Source organism: Castor canadensis, chromosome 1 (genome assembly GCF_047511655.1).
Source record: "Castor canadensis chromosome 1, mCasCan1.hap1v2, whole genome shotgun sequence".
NCBI lineage: Eukaryota > Metazoa > Chordata > Mammalia > Rodentia > Castoridae > Castor > Castor canadensis.
Genome location: NC_133386.1, coordinates 8,915,328 through 8,934,556, shown reverse-complemented (window position 1 = coordinate 8,934,556; position 19,229 = coordinate 8,915,328). Strand labels below are relative to the sequence as shown.

Genomic DNA, 19,229 nt, shown 5'->3' with positions numbered 1-19,229 from the left:
AAATCTTTTAAGATGAGTGTAGTTGTGAAAACTTTCCTTGGCCTCACTGGACAGCAGGGTGCATGCTAGTAGAAATGGTTTGGGTGTCTGTGGTCTAACATGCTCTGCTAGGGTTAATCACTTAGTTTTTTGTATTTCTTACCTTTTTTTTCTTTCAGGGAGAAAGAAAGTGTTTAACTTTCTATTTGCCAAAATTCTTCATTGTTGGCCTATTGTGGCTGGCTTCTGTTACGCTAGGAATATGGCAAACGTGAGTAATTCTATTCCCTGTGAAACATCAGTCCCCAAACACATTGACACAAGTGGGCAGACCCAGATCTGACTCTACCTTGTGATGGCATCCAGAAAGAGAGTCTCTGTTTCACACATGGTCAGATCACTAGGACTGAGGAACTCAGTTTTGCTGGAGTAGAGAACACACCAGTCTACTGGTCTAAGATGGAAAATGAAAATGACCGTATTGGTTTACATTTTTCCTTTAAAGAGACAATGCTGGGATGAGGCTTGGGACTGTCCAGCAGATCTTTTAGTTCCCATCTTACTTCTTCAGGTGTTCCAGTCTGCATGAGCTCCAAGGTTCAGCCTTGTTAGAGTTATCCCATAAAATGGGATTCTGTGGCAGAAGCCCATGTTCCGGCCTGATTCCGTAAAGGACTTCCTTGGAGTAGTTCCTTGCCGAGTGTGGCTTTGTGGCTGGTGTGCCTCATTCATGCCACAGTGGCCACACACCAACAGGACTTTACCCTTATCTGCTTCACTTCCCTATCCTTGCTTCTCTCCCAGCTCCACCTCCTCTATTCATTTTGGGAATCTCTGGAAGGTTATATTTACCTCGTGCTCAGGTATGCCATCAAAAATAGCTTTTAAACTTGAAAGAGAAACTGTAAAGGGATTTTTTCATGATACTGATGAATGAGGAGTTAGTAGTATTGGCTACTTTCTCTATGTGAAATATGAAATTTTAGGGTTGATTTTTTAGAAAGTGCTTCACTGTTGGTAGCAAGTACTTTAATAAGTTAAAGCATGCCACATGAGAAAAAGTGTAAAATATAAAATAAGGCTTGTTAATTCACCTACATTTTTAATATCATTGTTTAGGGTTAATGAGTTACATGATCCCATGTACCAGTATCGAGTCGACACTGGAAATTTTCAGGTGAGGACTGTTAATAAGCCTGAGGGTTTTTTTTAAAAAAAATTCTGTCTTATGAAATGACTGAATTTTGTCACAAATTGTGCTGTTGACACGAGCTAACAGGCTATTTGGGGAGGACTATAGAAAGTTTAAGGTAGAAAATTTGGAGAAAGTGGGAGTAGTATAAAAATAAGCTTTTAAAATTATGTTTTGACTAGCAGTCTTCAGTTTCTGATGGAAGTGCCAAGATATAGAAGGATAATTAAGAAAACATTTCTGTGTATGTTGCTTTTTGAAGGTTTCCCTGGGTCAGTGGTGTGGCCAATCAAGGCAAGTATACAGTCACAGGAGGCCATCCTGGAGCAGGAACCTGTGTTCCTAAAGTTCTTTGTATTTTTTTAATTCAATATGATTTCATTTATCTAATATTAAAAATAGCAAGTTAAATACATGTATTACTTTAGGATTGAAACATGGATAAACAGGTTTAAAATGCAGGATTGTGGATACGTTCTAGGAGAGGGGATGGGTGAGTGAGGCTCCTTTTGATAGAATTTAAAGCACAGTGTTGATGTGGTCAGTCTGTCAAGAAGATGTAACTGCTATGGGTTTTTCTACACTGAAAGAACAGCTTCAAAAATATATATAGTTTTAACTGACAGATTTACATATAGCAGCTAATAAAACTGTATTATAGTGGGAGATTTTCACATGTTACCTTTCTAAGATACCAAATCTTGGGGCTGGGGATGTAGCTCAGTGGTTAAGTGTTTGCCTAGCATGCACAAGGCCCTGTGTTCAATCTCTAGTACTACAAAAACAAAAACAAAAACCCAGATCAAATAGTCAGAAAATTAGCAAGTATTTAGAGGGTTGAAAAATTGCAGTTAATAGGCTTGATCTAACACACATACATACACATTACTTCAGAAAAAAAAAGAATCATATATACAGCTTACAGAAATGTACCATGTGTTAGATACTGAGCGAAATTTAAACAAATTTTAAAGACCCAGCATCATGTAGGTTACTTTATCTGAACACATCATAAAGCAAGTTCTTTGTACTCTAAACAAGGTCCCAGTGGTTTTTTCTTTCTTTTTTTTTTTTTTGGCGGGGGTGGTGGGGTGGTTGAATTTTTTTGTTACTGTTTGGTAAGACTAGAGTTTTCAACTCAGGGCTTCACACTTGCAAAGCAGGTGTTCTAGCACTTGAGCCACACTTCTAGTCTATCTTGTTCTGGTTATTTTGGAGATGGGATGTCACATACTGTTTGCTGAGGCTGACCTCCAGCTAAAATCCTCCCAATCTCAGCCTCTTAAGTCGCTAGGATTACAGGTGTAGCCACTGGTGCCTGGCAGGTGCAGCATTTTTATGCCACACGATCAGTTCTGAGTGAGGCTTTCCCTCTGACTCTCAGGGTTGGGTCCAGCACCTCCAGTGCTATACAAGCCCCCCTCCTGGATGTAGTTTGAGGCCGAGCCCTGGCAGTTGTGCTCAGTGTTGGGTGGAGAGGAGCTCAGCTAGAAGCCGAGGGGTTATGTACCCATGTTGACCACTCTTGGCCATTCCAGAGGGCCCCTGACTTGTACAAATAAGTGATTTTGCTACAACATAAAGCTGCATGCAGCCATAGTTGACATGCATCATTGCTCAGGGTGGTTTGTGGAGCTTCTTGCAAAGTGGTAATATCTGTGCTTCTTTGTGGGACATGCCCTTTGAGAAAGAGAGGGGGCAGTAAGGTTAGTGGTGGTGTGTGGAAAGGAGGTTAACTTGAGTGGAGACTGACTGTGTCCTAGTAAACTGTGTGAGCACCTGCTTCCTACCTGAAATCTGGTAGGGCAGTGGCAATGGCCTTTCTGTTCCTGTACTTAGAGGTTTGGAAGGTGGTTGATGTATGCCTCGTGGACAGTGCCACAGCATCATGCCCTGAGCTGGAGAGGAGGAAGGCTCTGTGGAGGAGGGCACTGCGCCTGCATTGTGTTGGTGAAGCACCTGAGGGGACAAGAGAATGGGTCAGGATGCACTTGATGTAGCTGAACCCAGGAAGGCAGCAGTGCTGGGGGGGGGGGCTCGAGGCCATCCTGTCTAAAGGGGAGGGCCTCAGAGGAGTTTTTGTAGTTGGGGAGCAGGTCATGAAAGGAACGGTGAGGAAGATGCTGCTCTCACCTGTCCTACAGGGAAGATTTGACGCAGCCCAGTGACAAACAGGCTGTTGGTGAGTGGAACTTCCAGACTTAGAGGAAATAATGCAGTGATTTGTGCTGCTTTACTGTCAGCGTACCTCTTGTCTGGCATAACCCCTTGTTTTTCATGTGAGGGAGCTAAAGAGTGGCCACAGAGCCAGTAGCAGCACTGCCAGGGTCTGCAGCCCAGAGCTGGTTCCTGGGCCAGTGGACCAGCTCCCTAGGTGTCCTGGGAGCAGGAACTCCCTCCCTCCTGAGTCCTCAGTTTCTTCATCTGTGAAATGGGGCAATAATGGCATCTGTCTGTTAGATGAGGAATGCAGAGTATTTGGCCCAGTAGCAGCACATGGAAGACTGCAGCCAGCACCTCAAAATGGTGGCTGCCTGGCTGTCCTTCCTGGCTGTCAGCCACGTTGTTGGGTGTGAAAGGCTGTGAAGGACTCAAGAACAGACAATAGCTGCTACTGAACTGATGGACATGGCAGAAGCTAGTGACTTCTGGTGCCAGAAGCAGTGATGTAGGCCACCTGACTTTAGCAGCTGAGAAAACAAAGCCCGCTGAAGCCACATAGGTCCCTTCCAGGCAGAAGCAGATCCTGCTCCTGACCAGTAGTTCCAGTGTCGGTGCTGCCACCCACAATTCGGAGCAGGGAGGACAGGATGGCAGGGGAGCATGGGGTCCCTTAGGAAGAGGGCTCAGCAAGGAGGGCATGTGTCCTTCCTGGAGCCTGGCCCTCATCAGAGGCACTGACCTTTGCCCTCAGAGGACAGAGCTTTCCTGCCACAAAGCTGTGCAAGTGCACCTCAAGTCCTGGTCTTCCAGCCCATGCTCTGCAGCTCCTTATCTCACAGAGGGGAACACCAAGGTCCAGGACAGCTCAGATTTGCCTGAGGACTGCTCTGTCATGTTCTGGAGCCTGTTGGGCACCACCCTCATCCTCATTAGCAGGGCAGGCCCAGCCCCCATCTCGGATACAAGCATTGGCCACCTCCACTTGCTGAGCACCCAGCGGTCACAGGCCCTGAGTGGTGGGCTGTGGGAGTATCGCTGAGGGAGCCTCTCTCTCTCCTGTGATGCATGGGGCTGGAAATGTCCTTGGGGTGAGCCGCCTGTGCTCCGGGAGCTGCTCCTTGTTCTGCTGGGTGTGATTTGGGGCTCCACCCCCTTTAACCATGCTGGGCTTCACTGTGTCTGGGGGTGCTGGGAGCAGACGTGTCTGAGTTCTGCCTCACTCAAGCACCTGTCTCATTTATTCCAGGGCATGAAGATCTTCTTCATGGTGGTGGCAGCTGTGTACATTTTATACCTCTTGTTCTTGATCATACGGGCATGTTCTGAGCTCCGGCACATGCCTTATGTGGGTGAGCACCACTACAGGAACTGCTGGGGTGGCAGCTGGAGTCTTCCAAGGGTGGGGCAGCACCCAAAGGAGCCTTTAGTCTTCAGGATCCAAAGAGGCCTCTGTGGTGACTGGCCATTTGGAGGGAGGCCTTTGGGTGGAAACAGTAGCCCTGGGAGCTGTCTGGGTCCTACTAAGACCACACCATCATCCTTGGTTAGAGCAAGTCATCTGATCTTAGGGTCTTTCCCCAATTGCCCCACCACCTGAAACCACCCTGGGCCCTGCCCAGCCAAGGCACTCCCAGCTGTGGTAAAACAGAGCCTTAAAGCCCAGAGGTGAGCACTTGCTCAGGGGTGGCTTTCTTTTGTTTTTGGTGTCAAGATCTGAAATTAGAGTAGAATTTGTTAACTGGAGTATTTATTTCCTTTTCAGATCTCAGGTTAAAATTTTTGACTTCGTTGACCTTTGTAGTGCTTGTCATTAGGTAAGACTTTCTTAGATGAAATAATACTGTACTTTCATTCCACTGCCATGAGTGTCTGTTCTCTACTTTTGTGGGGTTAATTCAGGGGACTGTTGGTGACAAACATTCATTAGGTTAGAGGGCCTCCACCTAGGACTGGAGTTGTTGAATATGAATTGTGGTCCAGGGGCTTCTGTTATGAGTGTGCAGGAATGAAGCCCACTACCTACAACACACTTACTTTTCTCACTCCCTGTCAGGTCTCAGCCCGTGCACTGGACACCTGAACACTGCCAGCTGAGCGGCAGTTCAGCTGAGCTCTGGCCCTTAGGGCCCTCTTGATGTTCTAAGTTAGTGAAGATTTTGGGGAGCAGCTCACTGTTGGCTCTGGGGGGCAGGGATCAGGGTGGCTGCTGGGCCAGAGAGGAGGGCCATGCACACAGTCCCCCTGTCATAGGAGATGATGGTGAAGACATGAATGAGTGACTGGGAGGAGAATGTGCAGAGTATGCTTCCAGACCCTGGTCAGCGACTGTGGTTAGTGTGTCTCATTATAGGCTCACTCCCTCTCTCAGCTGGCAGAGACCTGAGGCCACAAGAACAGGCATGGGGTTGTGTGTGCATATGTGCATGTGTGTATGTGTAAGAAATTTCCATGAAGAAATAATAGTAACTAGACTATGTGTTAACCAGGTGAATACAACAGGTTAGATGATGCTAGGGACACTTTGTGTATTTTTACGTACTGTCTCTGTTTTCCCCTTTCCCCTCCTTCAGTATCATCATCCTTTATTTGAGGTTTGGAGCACAAGTATTACAAGACAACTTTGTAGCAGAACTGTCGACTCACTACCAGAACTATATCCTTTTCATTGGGGCACCAGTGCTTCGGAGACACCCTGGGAGCAGTGGTTTGCACCTTAGGTTTTGGAGGCTCAAGTCAGCAAATCTGCTTCTATGACCTGAGGACTTCATGTGCCCAGTTTGTGCAAAGAGGCATTTCCCCAAACCCCCCTTTTGGCTCTGTGTCAGCCGTGTAAAGGGTCAGCTCCATCAGTCTTCCTGTGTAAACAGGAAAGGGCTATAGGGCTGAACCCTTCCCTAAGCTCAGTCACCATATGGCAAGCTGGATCTAAACCCAGGGCTGCCAGTGCTCTGGTTCTGTCCCCCATGCCACACTGCTTTCCTTCCATTGGGGCAGGCCTGTGCAGCTGGGTGACACCGAGTCACACTTGCAAACTGGGGTGAGTCCAGAGCGGAGCTCCCTCCAGCAGAGCAGTGAGGTGTGGCCAAAGGTGATTCGCGCCCTCTCTTCCCCCACCGGCGGCTCTCACCATCATCCACATGCATTCATATGTCCTCATGACAACATGGCAGGTTGAGCCTGTGGATCCAGGGAAGGGCTCCTTTGGTTCTCTGTGCCCCAGGCCAGTCAGCAGCTTGTTCCCCTCAGGTTCCCTGTTCAGTGGACGCTTTGTCCCTCTCAGTGCTGGGTATGTTTAGGGAGTTAATCCTTTAAATCTCGGATCTTGCCCTGGGACTTTTTATGTCCTTAGAAGTCACAGTTTTCAGTTGTCTTGGCTGAATTTGCACCGTGATTTTCCCCGATCCTCACAGAGAAGGTGAAGAAGGACTTCCTCTAAGACGGGGCTCCCTGTGCAGCCCAGGCTCGCTTGCAACTTGTGATCCTCCTGCCTCTGCCTTTGCCTCGCTGGGATTATAGGGGTGACTACCACAGCCTGGCCCAGGGTGTTCTTACTCTGTATTTTATTACTATGCCGGTGGCTCTTGCTTCACTTCCTGCTTTTGTGTATATGTAACTTGATCCTGCCCTTGGCGTTGCTGTGCAAGGAGGTCTGCCACCACTTGACGTTCCTTCCCTTGACTGGCTCCACCAGCTGAATTCTTGTCTTTCTATGGCTTGCTCAACTTTTATCTCTACACTTTGGCCTTTGTGTATTCTCCATCGAAGAATGCTCTGTATGGTAAGACCCCCTGGGCTCTGGGTGGCTGGCCAGCCTGGTAGCTGAAACACAAGTCTGGGTTTCCCACAGATGCCGGGCACCATGACTCGTGGTGCCTTCTCGTTGGGCAGACAGACACAGGCAGTTAAACACCAAGCCTGAAGTTTTGACTGGAGCAGTGCTCCACTGTACCTGTGTCTGCATTACAGCCCATGATGGTCGAGTTGTTTTGTAGTGGGTTTTGGCACAAGCAACGTGTCCATCAGTGATGTGAAATAAAGTGTTGGTACTTTCTTAGTGACCATTCAAAGGAAAGCCAAAAAAACAAAAACAAATTCAATAAACAAACCAGAGAGGTTTGAAAGCTGTTGGGAGAAGGAAGCACGACCTGATACGTTACAGGTGCTCGAGCTCCAGACACCTTCATGAATAGCGTCTCCTTTGGGCGTCATGAGGTGACCGGTTTAGATCCACGCAGACAGATACACAGGATCTGGGGTTGGCATCCAGCTCTTTCATACTCCATCGGGGCTAATAACATAAATGGCTGCACTTAAAAAAGCTTTTGTTGGTTTTCAGAATCCCAGCTGAAAGACAATCCTGCATTTTCCATGCTAAATGATTCTGATGATGATGTGATTTACGGGTAAGTCACTGTCCCCAGGAGCATTCCAGCCTGGCTCTGCACACATACTGAACCATTGTTATTCAAAGACTATTTTCAGAATATTACTTGGGGCTGGGGGTCATGGAGTTCCATGGCTTTCTGTTTCAAATGACTCAGGTTTAGGTTTAGTGGTGTTCTGTTTTGCAGAATGTCTACAGTGCGTGATAACCATTGGACTGTGGACTGATGGCCCTAGGAGTCAAATGAGGGAAGAAGTGGGCAGTGTTGGGTGGCAACAGAACACCTAGAGGGAAGCTGGGAGATTAGTCCTTTCAGAATGGTACGTCATTGTGAAGGACAAGAGACAGTTAAGAGCTGCCAGGGTGGAAGGGTGTCAAAGGTCTCTCTTACAACAGGAGTGACTATGAAGAAATGCCCCTGCAGAATGGCCAGGCCATTCGGGCCAAGTACAAGGAGGAGTCTGACAGCGACTGAACCCCGGGCAGCAGGCGAGATGGCAAGGAGGCCAGAGCCTTCCTGCAGTGACCGTGTCCTGGCCTCCCTTCTACCTGCTTCTCTTGTGAGCAAAGGTTTCCTAGTCCTTGTTTACATATTTTTAAGAGAAAAACCAAAACCAAGAACAGATTTAACTGTTGGGTCAAGAAATGTTAGGGTGGCTCCATTAGAGAAGAGAGGCTGGCAGAAAGCTTTTCACAGATTTCACATAAAACAGCATTTTCCAGTGTGAGGAGAAACTATGCCTATTTGCAATAGAAAGAATTACGTACTTTTTATTTTTAAAAATAATTCACTTAGCTCCACGTCCACAGGAGGCCCTCATGACTTAAGACCCAGCACAGCAGCATTGCTCCTCCTGCTTCCTTCCTTGCTTTCCCCATGGACTAGTTAGGGCCTTGATTCCCAGGGATCTGGAGCGATGACAGTGACTGTGCCATGTAGGTATGACTCGCCAGGGTCCAGGCCTTGCCAGAGCAGAAGTGCTGAGGGACTTGGGAGGCTGAATGAGGAAAGGTGACTTAACAAGTCACCAGCCCCATGAGCAAGGTCTTGTCCCGTGGTGCTGTCCAAAGCTCTGTGTGCACGAGTTGCACCAACGTGAACATGAGCCAGTCTCCCTGTGTTGGGGTGGGCAACAGGGTAGCCCTTCCCATCCCATTAACTAGTTTCTGCAGCTCTGCTGAACATGAAACTCCATAGAGCTCTAGTTTTGTTTTTTTAATGAGCGCTACATGAAATATTGCTGTATTGTAGATTCTTTATTGCCAAAAAGTTTTTCAGTTTTATATTTGGAAATTAGATAGAGAATAAGTAGAATACTTTCAGTGGAGGTGGAAAAACAACTTTGGGTAGAGGCAGCTTGTTTGGGGGTCATTCCCAGATCTGTTGTGGTCAGGTGAGCCAGACGCATTGTTCTGTGGAAAGTGGACGTCTGGTGCTGGAGAAGCTCAGTGCTGGAGATGGGCCTCTGAGAACATGGCAGTTTCTGTCAGAGACTCAGCTAGAGTCTGGTGTAGGAGTTTCCTGCGCTTCTTCCTGGCCATCCCCAGGAACACCTCTGTTAACATGGTAACTAGCTATCCTGCCTGCTGCCGTCCTGGCAAACAGAGGCCCAGGAAGGGGGGGTCATCCCACTCTCCAGGCAGCACCTACATTCCCTTCATCTATGCATGGACGCTCAGATTTCCACTCAGAGCTGCAGGTCACGGCCACCTCAGGTGGTGCCCAGACCCCAGGAATGCTTGGGAGAGACTATTCAATAGGAATTCCTTTTTAAACCTAATGTACTTTAATATGGATTCCTTTTGTTTAAAAAAACCCTGTAAATACGAATGTCTGAAGGAAAGCATCTGTATTATTGCAAGATGATACAAGTTTACATGATTTTACATTTGCAGTGCTGTGATTTTTTTTTTTGATCCTGTGTACTCAGAGGTATTGAAAAAAAAATTTGTTACCAAATTTTACAACTTGTAAGACCACTCTAACTATAAATAATTTTATGTACACTGATGAAGACTGATTTGTGCTGATTAACACATTCTGATATATGATACAGTTTACATGTTTTAATCACTACAAAAGAATTGTCCATGATTTGGAATGCTGTTATTTATCAGTAAATGTAAGATATTTGAGACATTTAGCTATAGATATTAGACCTTTTAAAAACTTGTCTGTCCTGTAGTGTAACTATAAACTGATCACTAGAATCTTCATACTTTGATTCTTCATGGTATCAGTGAAATAAAAAATAGAGGAGTATTTTTGGTTGGAAACAAGAAAAATATTAGAAAGGAAGCACTTAAGGGGAAAATAGTTCTTTATTAAATCATGCATTTTCAATTTGTCTTTCCTGGAGTTTCATGCATATCAACATAGTCTACACTTCATGTAAAATTTTGATTCAAGTATGGAGCATTCAGTGTGTAGAATATGTGCCATAGGTATTAGGTTAAAACACTAAAGGCTGCCAGAAACTTTGGCAGAAAGTTTGCCGGAACAAGAAAGTTGTTTTCATTTCCAAGAAAATTGTTTTGCAACCTTAAGGTATAAATTCAAAGGGCTGACTTTAGTTCTTTCATGGTAATGGCTTAAATAACATCTTTGGGATATTTTTTATATTGGTCCAGGCTAGGGGAACCTGCAAGATGAACTCTCTGGGGAGAGCTTCATTATCCCTGTGGATAATAGCTCCACTGGATTTATTATGGGATCATTTTAGCAGTGACATGGTGCCGTTAAGCCCCAGTTGCAAGGCTAGAGAAGGGGATCTATAGAGTATATTCAGGGCTTGAAAGGTGGTCCAGACTGCAGTAAGTTCAGATACAGTTTGTGAACTTAACCCACTAGATATGGACAGGTTACAACACACGTCACCAGCCTCAAGTATTTCATGAACTATTTACTAAAGGGACAGCTATGATAAGTTATAATATAGCCAGCAACTTATTTCCTGAGTTTTCTCACAGGAAAAACACAAGTACCCATAAAAGGGGTAATTAAAATGGACTTCTATGAATGTTTAGTAAAGAGTATACTTAAGACACTAAAGTGTATTTGTATGCTTGAGGGTTTTAGAAACCAATTGCCTTAGAGGTTAGGTTTTGGGAAAAAAAAATCTTTTCCCCAGGCCAGAGGGGAATTGCTTTAGTATATGACATTTTGTTGAGCAATTTGTCTTGATAGGATATTTTGCATATATTAATAAGTGTATCACTATGAAACAAAAGTAATTTCTGCTACTGAAAATGGCCTTTTTATGAAAAGATGTAAATATTTGTAATATAAAACATCACTAAGCTTTAGCTCAGAAGGAAAGCTAGAACTATCTATGTATTAGAGTTTGGAACTTTCAGGAGGCCAGTGCCACCTCATCAGTGGCTGTTGTAATCAATCAGGCAAAAAGTAAATAAACGTTTATTTATGGCAAACTCACATTTTGAGAGTGGCTTCTATATTAGTCAGACCTTTCATTGCTGTGACAAATACCGGAGAGAACAATTTCAAAGGAGGAAAGATTTATTTTGGCTCATGGTTCAGAGGGTTGAGCCAGTGATCGGTTTGCTTCATTGCTGTGGGCCTGTGGTGAGGCAGCCTTGTGTGCGGTGGAACAGAGCTGCTTGTCTCATGGTGGCCAGGAAGCAGATTGCTAGGAAAGGGGTCTAAGCAAGATATAGCTCCTAAGGACATGCCTCCTGTGCACTACTTCCTCCAATTAGATCCTACCTCCTTAAGTTTCCAGAACCCCAAGGGCCTTTAACACGTGAGCTGTGGAGACATTTCATATTCAAACCATAACGGCTTCATTCTGATGCTTCCTTTCTGGTAAATGTTGATACATTGCTAACATTCAGTCCATACATATAATACCTCTATCTGTCTGTCATCTATCTATCTGTCTTGTTTGGTCTTTGCACATGGAGTTAAATTTCAAACATGAGTGCTTCACTAAAAGGGCTTTGGAGACAAGAGCAGGGCTGTTTTCATTTCAGCAAGTACAAATTGTCTTAATAGCCCTCAGAAGAGCTCCAAAGGGGATGACAGAAGCCAGGGCTTTGAAGTTCACCTCCCCACTTACTAAGATTTGTGACTTTAGTCAGATAACTTCCAAGCTCTTTGTGATTTTCAAATAACTGCATGATTGTGGACACAGGTGACCAATTTGTGAAAGCATTCTGTAGGCCATAAAGTGCTAGTGATGTGCAGTTGCTACTGAAAAATAATATTGGATAAAAGTTAGAGCCTCTCAGCTTTGGGCCAAGCATGTATGAGTTAGCAGTCTCTGACTTGCTCACCTCCCACCCCGTAACTTCCAGGGTGCGATGCCCAGCAAAGGAATGTAACCAGAACCCAGCAGTGTAGTCAAGGTCCTGTTCCCATTGGTGAAATCAGCAAATCTTTGTGCTAGAGAGGACCAAAATGAAGTAAGACTTTTCCTCTACTCAGGCATTTGCAGATAACATATCACATCCCTAGAAAAAGAATCCCAGGATTTTCCCTCCTGTTTGTCTTGCTTCCTGCGCTATGCCAGCTGAGGTTGTCAGACAATACAATGAAACCAAACTGATGGCATGGGAGCGGATTAGGTCTTAGAGTTGCACATCAAATCTGAGGTTGATCACTCCACATTTGTCTAAGCTGCTTGTGAAGTTAACAATCTTCCCAGCTCTGTGACCATCAGTGATCACAGTGAGAAACAGGTCCATGATTTTGGAGCCCAGCTCACCAAGAACCTGACTTGCCTCTCAGCACTGCTGATGCTCGAGTGTCGGCCAGGACGTTTATGCACTCTTAGGGAAGCGCAGAAAGAGCTGAATGCAACTTTAGTTTAAAAGATTCTGAAGTGACTGACTAAATATGAAGAATTTATTTGTGATACTTTTTAGACTATGAAGAACAACACAACTGTAAATTTGAATAATTTATTGTTCTAACAAAAGTATAAAGTATGGAAAATTAGTGTATTTGAATCATTTCAGAAAGCAGAGAAAGTTTCCCACTAGCAGATTTCAGTTTTTAGCACCTTTGAAAAGAAATAGTTAAGACAAGTGGCAATACAGGATTCAGACTACTACAGAGAATTATTAATCTGACTTAACAGTGCCCAGTTTGTAGAACAGTGTGGTCATTTGGTTTATTTCTCTACATTTTGAGAGTGCCACAAAACACACACTTAAAGAGGAGAAAGGTGTCCACTGACTTCACGGCTGGTGGTTAGAATACGGAGTAGAAATGCGGAGACAAGAAGAGTCACAGGCTGGACGAGGTCAGATGGACAGCCCAAAGGCGCTGACGATGCAGTACATGGTCTTGTTCTCCCACCGCACAGTGCAGCTCCCTGGAAGGAAGACATGAGCACCGAAACAGTTCCACACCAAGGCTAACGCTCAAACACCCACCTCTTTACAGCAAAGACAGGTGCCAGTCTCCATAACATGTAACTCTTACAAACATGCATTTGAAGATAGGCGATACCCAAGCACATATTTCACAAAATGCTGCTTTTAAATAATACGTATCTCAGCGCATTCTAAAAAGGTACTTGGAAACTTTGAAGGACAATGTGCATGACAAGACTTCACAAACAGGCTGAAAGTGATACCGTCAGTACTGCTGTCCCAGAAGCAGGAACTTGCTGTGTGTAATCCAGCTCCATTCTTTTGCATAATTACACAGGTCACTTAAATTAAAACAAACTTTTATTAGAAAAATCGTAGCAACATAAACTTCTTTTTTCCCACTTAACATATTGAAGTTCCCAATAAAAATTACAGGAGTGGACTACCTTGTCTCACTATTGACAAACTATACTCTTTCCATTCTCTAGCACTTACTTGCTCTGAAAGCTTCTGATCAGAAATCCTGTACAGTCCTGCTTGGTCCATCCCCCACAACTGTACCAGCAGCCAAATAGGCTGAGTGTATGGTAACATACAGAAAGTGACCTACTCCCAGAAAGAACATCTTTGAGGGTAGCTAGTTAGGCACCAAATTGCCAGGTTAGCTCTCTTTTGGCACCAGACACACCTCTGATGAGTACTGAAAGAAACACCAGGAACAAAGATCCATTACCAATGTATTTGAATGGTTTTCCCAGCTTGGTGAGTTGGCTTAAGGTTTGTTCCACGACATTTGTAGTCCACTGATTGACTTTGCTGTGCTGGTAAGCGTTACCACCGATGGCACTTTCTATAGCCTAGGAAACAAAACACAAGGAGTGACAGCCAGAGGACACACCAAACACCGTCCAGTTCATACCCACAATGGGCTGCCCTCAGAGTCGAAACAAAACTTGTGGAAGAGGCAAGTTTCTGCTTAGGAAGTCTCCTTTGTAAGTCTATCTTTAACAGGTTGACCTTGGCTGAAAGACCTGGGGTTTATACGGAGTCTGTCAAATGTGTTTAACATTGTGATCTAGTAATTGGATCAATGTTCACTGCTGTTTTTATACCCAGAGATAAGCAACACTTTTTCTTACCTGACTGAGGCTAGCAAGCATTTTACTTTGCCAATTCCTTTCTTACTATACTAGATGTTTCTATCTAATACTACATGTTAGGTGAACTTTTATTGGTTAATTGTACAACTGACAATGTACAAACCTAACCAAATGGTCATATATTCAGATGTTTTTTATCCATCATAGTTCTGGGAATATGTTACCACATGAGTGCAATTTTCAGATAACTAAAGAAAAGTCCTTTGCATTTCAAAACTTAAAAGTCTGTGATGAGGTCTTTTTCTTATTTTTGGTGTCTTTTCCTGTGCTGTGTCCGAGGGGTCATTGTCCCTGCTCTTGCTGCAGTGCAATTCCCAGCCGACTTTCTGGGTCCTTCCCTGGCAGCTCCCCTCGGCACTGACGCCATTGTGCCTCTATCTAAGCAGACTTCTCTACCTGTTTCTAACCTGCTGTGCTGCAAGCCAGAAAACTGAAACTTTATGACAATTATGACCCAAAATAAAAGTAAAAGCATTCAGCAAAGGTCATGATCTGTCCTCAGACATGCAGAGAAGACCGACAGCCCAGGACCCAAGTTGTGCACCGAGGTGAGGGAGCAGGGTCCAGCAGTTCTGCATCCTCAAAGGGAGGAGTGGGAGGGTGACTGCACACGCCAGGCCTCTAACTCAGGCATCCCTCTCGTGCACTTTGAAATCCACTTTTCCAGGGAGAGGAAAACCTCTTAAGTTTTGACCTGCTGAAATTTTAACTACCTAATACGTAATATAGCTTGAGTACAGAATTAACCTATTGCCAAGGCAAAAAAAAAAAAAAAGCCACCGAGACCAGTGATTCCTGTTAAAGTAGCATCGCCACCCCACCTCATGCTTCCTTGTGCGTTGGCAATGTGTGCTTTCAACTGTGCTTGCTCCCTGGTGAAAGCAGACTACTAACAAACCCCAGCTCCACTTTTCCTAGTCCTAGTTTAACTTTTCTGCTCCCAAACTGTTCCAAGTGAAACACTATACTTAAAAAACAATGAAAAGCAAACATTAACAGACCCTGCAAAGTAACCTGAATGTCATGTCTGATGTTGAATAATGTAAAGAGTAAAAGAGAAAATCACTTTGCTTTTGGATTCTTTTCACAAAAATAGGTTGTGGTTCTTCATCAGTCTGGCATTAGTGGCTAATTTGCCTTAAAGTCAGTCCTAAATTACATAAGGAATCTCACATGGCATTAAAGTCAGATCTAATGACTCGTAGCCAGTGGTGTCAGGATCTGGGTTCAGTCTTCCCTGAGCAGGGAAGCTGACCAAGTCAGCCCTTCTGGCTTCACTCTTGCACCAGGAACCCCTGGCTTGCTCGATCTCACAATCCACGCACAACCCCCACGGGGCCCTTGCACATGATCTCCACAGCACACAGCCTTTTTTTCCGCGATGTTAACTCTATAGTCAGGGTCAAATTCCTTGTTAAATGCTCTCACACCATATCCTGTGGCACGCACGTAGCAAATGCAAGCTAACACGTTCCAGTACCTGGTAATGCTGCCCCCCCCTGCTGTAAACTCCAGGAGGGTCAGCCTCTGACACACTTCCTCATTATGTGCTCTTTACTTTTCGCAGTTCTGAGGATTCAACCCACGGCCTCCAGCATGGTAGGCAAGTAAGTGCTCCATCAGTTCAACCATGTCCCCAGCCCTTTTGTATGTATTTTTTAATTAGCATACATTAATAGTATCTTGTTTTTGAGATGGGTCTATAATTTTGCTACAGCTTGCCTCAAACTCACCATCCTCCTGCCTGCCAAAGTAGCTGGGATTATAGGTTTGCAGTACCACACCCAGCTCATTATGTGCTTCTGAATCAATGAAGAACAAATACTCGTTTTGTCTTTTGTCTTTCATCATCAAAGAAGGAAGTTACTGTGACCCATAACAGTCATACAGGTAATTTAGGAATGTAAGAAAAATAACTGAAGAAGTCTCAACAAACCACCAGGTCCTGAATAATTGAGAGCTGCTACATTTTCTTTGTGCTCCCTCTTATCTTTATTTTCTCTACACATTCCTGAGTTTTCTAGATTTTCTGCAGTAAACTAACTGACGTGCAAAGAAAATACTTCTTTATGATCCTGTAATTAAGAACTTTGGACATCTCAAAAAAGGTTGTCAAGTTAGTCTAAGACGGCATTTGCAGCATTTTACTCCTAAGCCAGTGAACACTTGGAGAGTGAGCGCCCTTTCTCTTACCTCTTTCGCAATGTTGCTTACTTCGTCAACAACGAAAGCGGCCTGCAAGGAAGAAAGCTTGGTAAGTGTAACTTAAAAGACCCATTTCCATCGCATTGCTAATGCAGATTTAGTTAATGAATACAGTTTATAAAGAGCTCATGCCTGTAGTCCTAGCTACTCCTGAAGATCACAGTTCGGAGCCAGCCCAGACAAATAGTTCCTGAGATACTATCTTGAAAAATCTCATCACAGAAAAGGGCTGGTGAAGTGGCTCAAGCGGTAAGAGCAATTGCCTGGCAAGCCTGAGGCTCTGAGTTCAAACCCCAGTGCCGCCAAAATAAAGTGTTTAGAAATCACCTATGTAAGAGTGCACTATGAGAAAGGTTGGATACACTGAGCATCACGGCCAGTGAATGCAGCTGTGGGCCTAGAACACATGCATGTAATTTAAAGGTGTTTTTGTTTAAGTCATGCTACAATCCAAGACTTTAAACTAAAATACAATCTCTTCTTCCATTTCAACCAGCTGTAAGGGTCATTAACCAGCATACATACTTAATGAGTTACTCAATTTTTTATAATTATTTGAAGCAGCTTAAGCAATTTATTTTAAAGATGGAACTTTCTCTTTATGTAAACTGATTGCCTAAAACTTAAGAGGTATTTTATTTTAAGCCACCATTAGTCAAAATTTACAATTATCCATTTCTGGATCATTTAGTTTCTTCACACTGCCCTACTTCAGGAATGTCACCCAGCTGACTGGGAAGGTGGGCTGCCAGAGGAACCTTGTATCACATAGTTCATTCTTTCCTTTTCACATATGGTACATGGAAGGCATACGAGATCATCCTGAAAACAACATTCATCAGCCGCTTGCCTGCCAGTGTGCTTCCTTACCTAAGGAAAAAGCAGTGCCGTCACCGCTGAGTCCTGTGGACGTACTGAGCTTGGCCATGCCTCTGAGGGCAGCCCCTTGGGGCCCTCAAAGTGAACCCAGGTAGAATAAAGGCAGCAAGCCCTGCTTGGGTCAGTTTTCCTCCATCCTGGCTGCTCACCACTGCAGGTCCTGCCCGATTCTAGTAATGTGCCTTTCTTTTCAGGGGGAATAAGAATTGACTGCCCAAAGTCATCTACTCACTGTACTTACAAGAAGTCACATTTGGAAACAAAACCAAATCATTGAGTTAATAAAAATGTGCAGTATCTGAGAAATTAATCATTTCTGGAAGCTAAAAGGATCCTTCCAGTTGACTAAAATTACCATAAGCCACAAAGAAAGGTCCCTGTATAACTTTCCATATGGTCAAGGTATGAAAAAAGAGAAGCACATTTTAAGGAACTTGTAGGAAGGGCAGTTGTAAGGAACCCACTGGATAGTTTCAGCTTCCACGAGAAAGAGGAATGTGGTGAGAGTAGAATCACCAACAGGCTAGAGAATATGCAGAAAAGGCTTAGTTGACAGGCTGGTGGGATGTACGATTTAGTAAATGCCAAGGGGAGCCTAACAGCAGGTAGCTATGACAGCCAGGGCTTAATCTGTAACACACACATCACTCTACCCAGCCCCTTTCTTTTAGGATAGGCCACTGGATCTGGAATAATGAATATTAGCCATTTACTTCCTTTGTGAAAGCTGTAGTCCGAATGTAGTTGTAAGGGCTTTCTCCTACAACGTCCTTTGTTTTTTAAAACATTTTATTCAATGTTACTACAAAGCAAGCCTTTTTCCAATCTTACATTGGGTAATGGCTTTTCCTTTGCTAGCTGCTCCTGAATCATGCTTTGTCATTATTCACGTGGTTGCTACCAGCACTCAAATACTGCTATAAAAGTTGGGTTAGTTTGAAAATTAGATCAAAACTGAAACTCTAGGATCATTCCTTAAAGTTTAATTTTTCTCTCAACGCCTTCCTTCCAGGTGGAACTCAATTTCAAAAGTGGCAAAATGTCAAACTTCAAAGTTTTTATTTTTGACAATTGCGTAATACAAATGTTGCAACAGGATTACTCAGCGAGAACACGAGCAGTGTCCACGGGCTCTATTTCCTCCATCTCAGGAGCACACCAGGACATCTGCTTGGCAAACAGCTGTGTGTGTTCCCTGCTTCTCGGGGCAACACGAGACGCTTTTTCTCCCCGCTCAAGAATCAGCGGCCTTTCTCGCATCTCAAACTCAAATGAAATGCCACTGGTTCGTGGTGGGCCTGGGCGGCGTGCGCGCGGCACGGAGGGACAAGGAGCGGAGCGGAGACAAAGGCAGGGCCCCGCTGCGGGCACGTCTGCTTCCGGCGGGCAGAAGGGACCGGGGAGGTGGCCTTGGGCGCCCACGCCACGCATGCCTGTCACCCTGGACCCGGGTCTTCCCCCCCCCCCCGGACGCCCAGCACCCCTGGGGCCGGCTGGGGCTGCTCCACGGAATAAGGGGCGGAGTGATGTCATCCTTCCGGAGCCTCGGGCAGGGCCGTCCCGGCGCCGTGGCCCCGGCCTCTGCCCGCAGACCGCCGGGGCGCCGCCGCGCAAAAGGAGTCGAGCTCCGGCCTCCCGCGCCTCCCCGCTGGGACCGAACGGCCGCGGTGCCCTTGCGGGTGCGGCGGACCGGAGGCCGGGCTCGTCAGCCCTTGAGCGGGTCCGCCGCGGCCCAGGGCAGCTCCCCAAGCAGGGCCACGGCACCACGCCCAGAGTCATCAGCCTCCACCCTCCTGTCGCCCACAGGGCGGTTACCTCCTCGGCAGCCTGATAGTCTTCCATCTTTCCTCCTGCGCGTAGCCTCCGCCACCCGGAGGAGAGCGGACGGCGCAAGCGCACTTAGGCCCCGCCCTGTGCACCGCCCCGT

At 45.3% G+C, this 19,229-nt stretch overlaps 2 protein-coding genes across 4 annotated transcripts in view; one reads left to right on the top strand and one right to left on the bottom strand.

The window, feature by feature from the left end:
- The window catches only part of Tmem181 (transmembrane protein 181), a 60,753-nt gene extending 49,599 nt beyond the window's left edge, over positions 1–11,154 (top strand). For all 3 annotated transcript variants that reach the window (XM_074071338.1, XM_074071333.1, XM_074071343.1), the window contains 8 exons: positions 159–250; positions 1,099–1,156; positions 4,581–4,683; positions 5,097–5,148; positions 5,905–5,987; positions 7,023–7,112; positions 7,671–7,737; positions 8,115–11,154. In XM_074071338.1, coding sequence (XP_073927439.1) covers positions 159–250; positions 1,099–1,156; positions 4,581–4,683; positions 5,097–5,148; positions 5,905–5,987; positions 7,023–7,112; positions 7,671–7,737; positions 8,115–8,193 — 624 coding nt within the window. In that variant the 3' untranslated portion in view covers positions 8,194–11,154. The remainder of the gene's footprint in view (positions 1–158; positions 251–1,098; positions 1,157–4,580; positions 4,684–5,096; positions 5,149–5,904; positions 5,988–7,022; positions 7,113–7,670; positions 7,738–8,114) is intronic.
- Positions 11,155–12,627: 1,473 nt separating this feature from the next.
- Dynlt1 (dynein light chain Tctex-type 1) lies at positions 12,628–19,228 on the bottom strand. The gene is made up of 5 exons (XM_020166717.2): positions 19,118–19,228; positions 16,412–16,453; positions 13,792–13,915; positions 13,322–13,399; positions 12,628–13,057 (listed from the first exon to the last, which is right to left on the bottom strand). Exons 1-5 carry the CDS (start codon positions 19,142–19,144, stop codon positions 12,987–12,989), a joined length of 342 nt encoding a protein of 113 aa, XP_020022306.1. The 5' UTR covers positions 19,145–19,228; the 3' UTR covers positions 12,628–12,986.
- Position 19,229: the final 1 nt, after the last annotated feature.

Bases quoted from the DNA above. Each gene is read 5' to 3' on its own strand.
- Dynlt1 (XM_020166717.2), bottom strand. From the start codon at position 19,144: ATGGAAGACTATCAGGCTGCCGAGGAG. The intron at 13,400-13,791 runs GTAATGGATCTT...TTTTAATTTAAG, and splicing joins AAAACCATTCAAATACATTG to TGACCTGTGTAATTATGCAA. The intron at 13,058-13,321 runs GTATCACTTTCA...TCTTCCTTCCAG, and splicing joins CTGGGACAGCAGTACTGACG to GGAGCTGCACTGTGCGGTGG.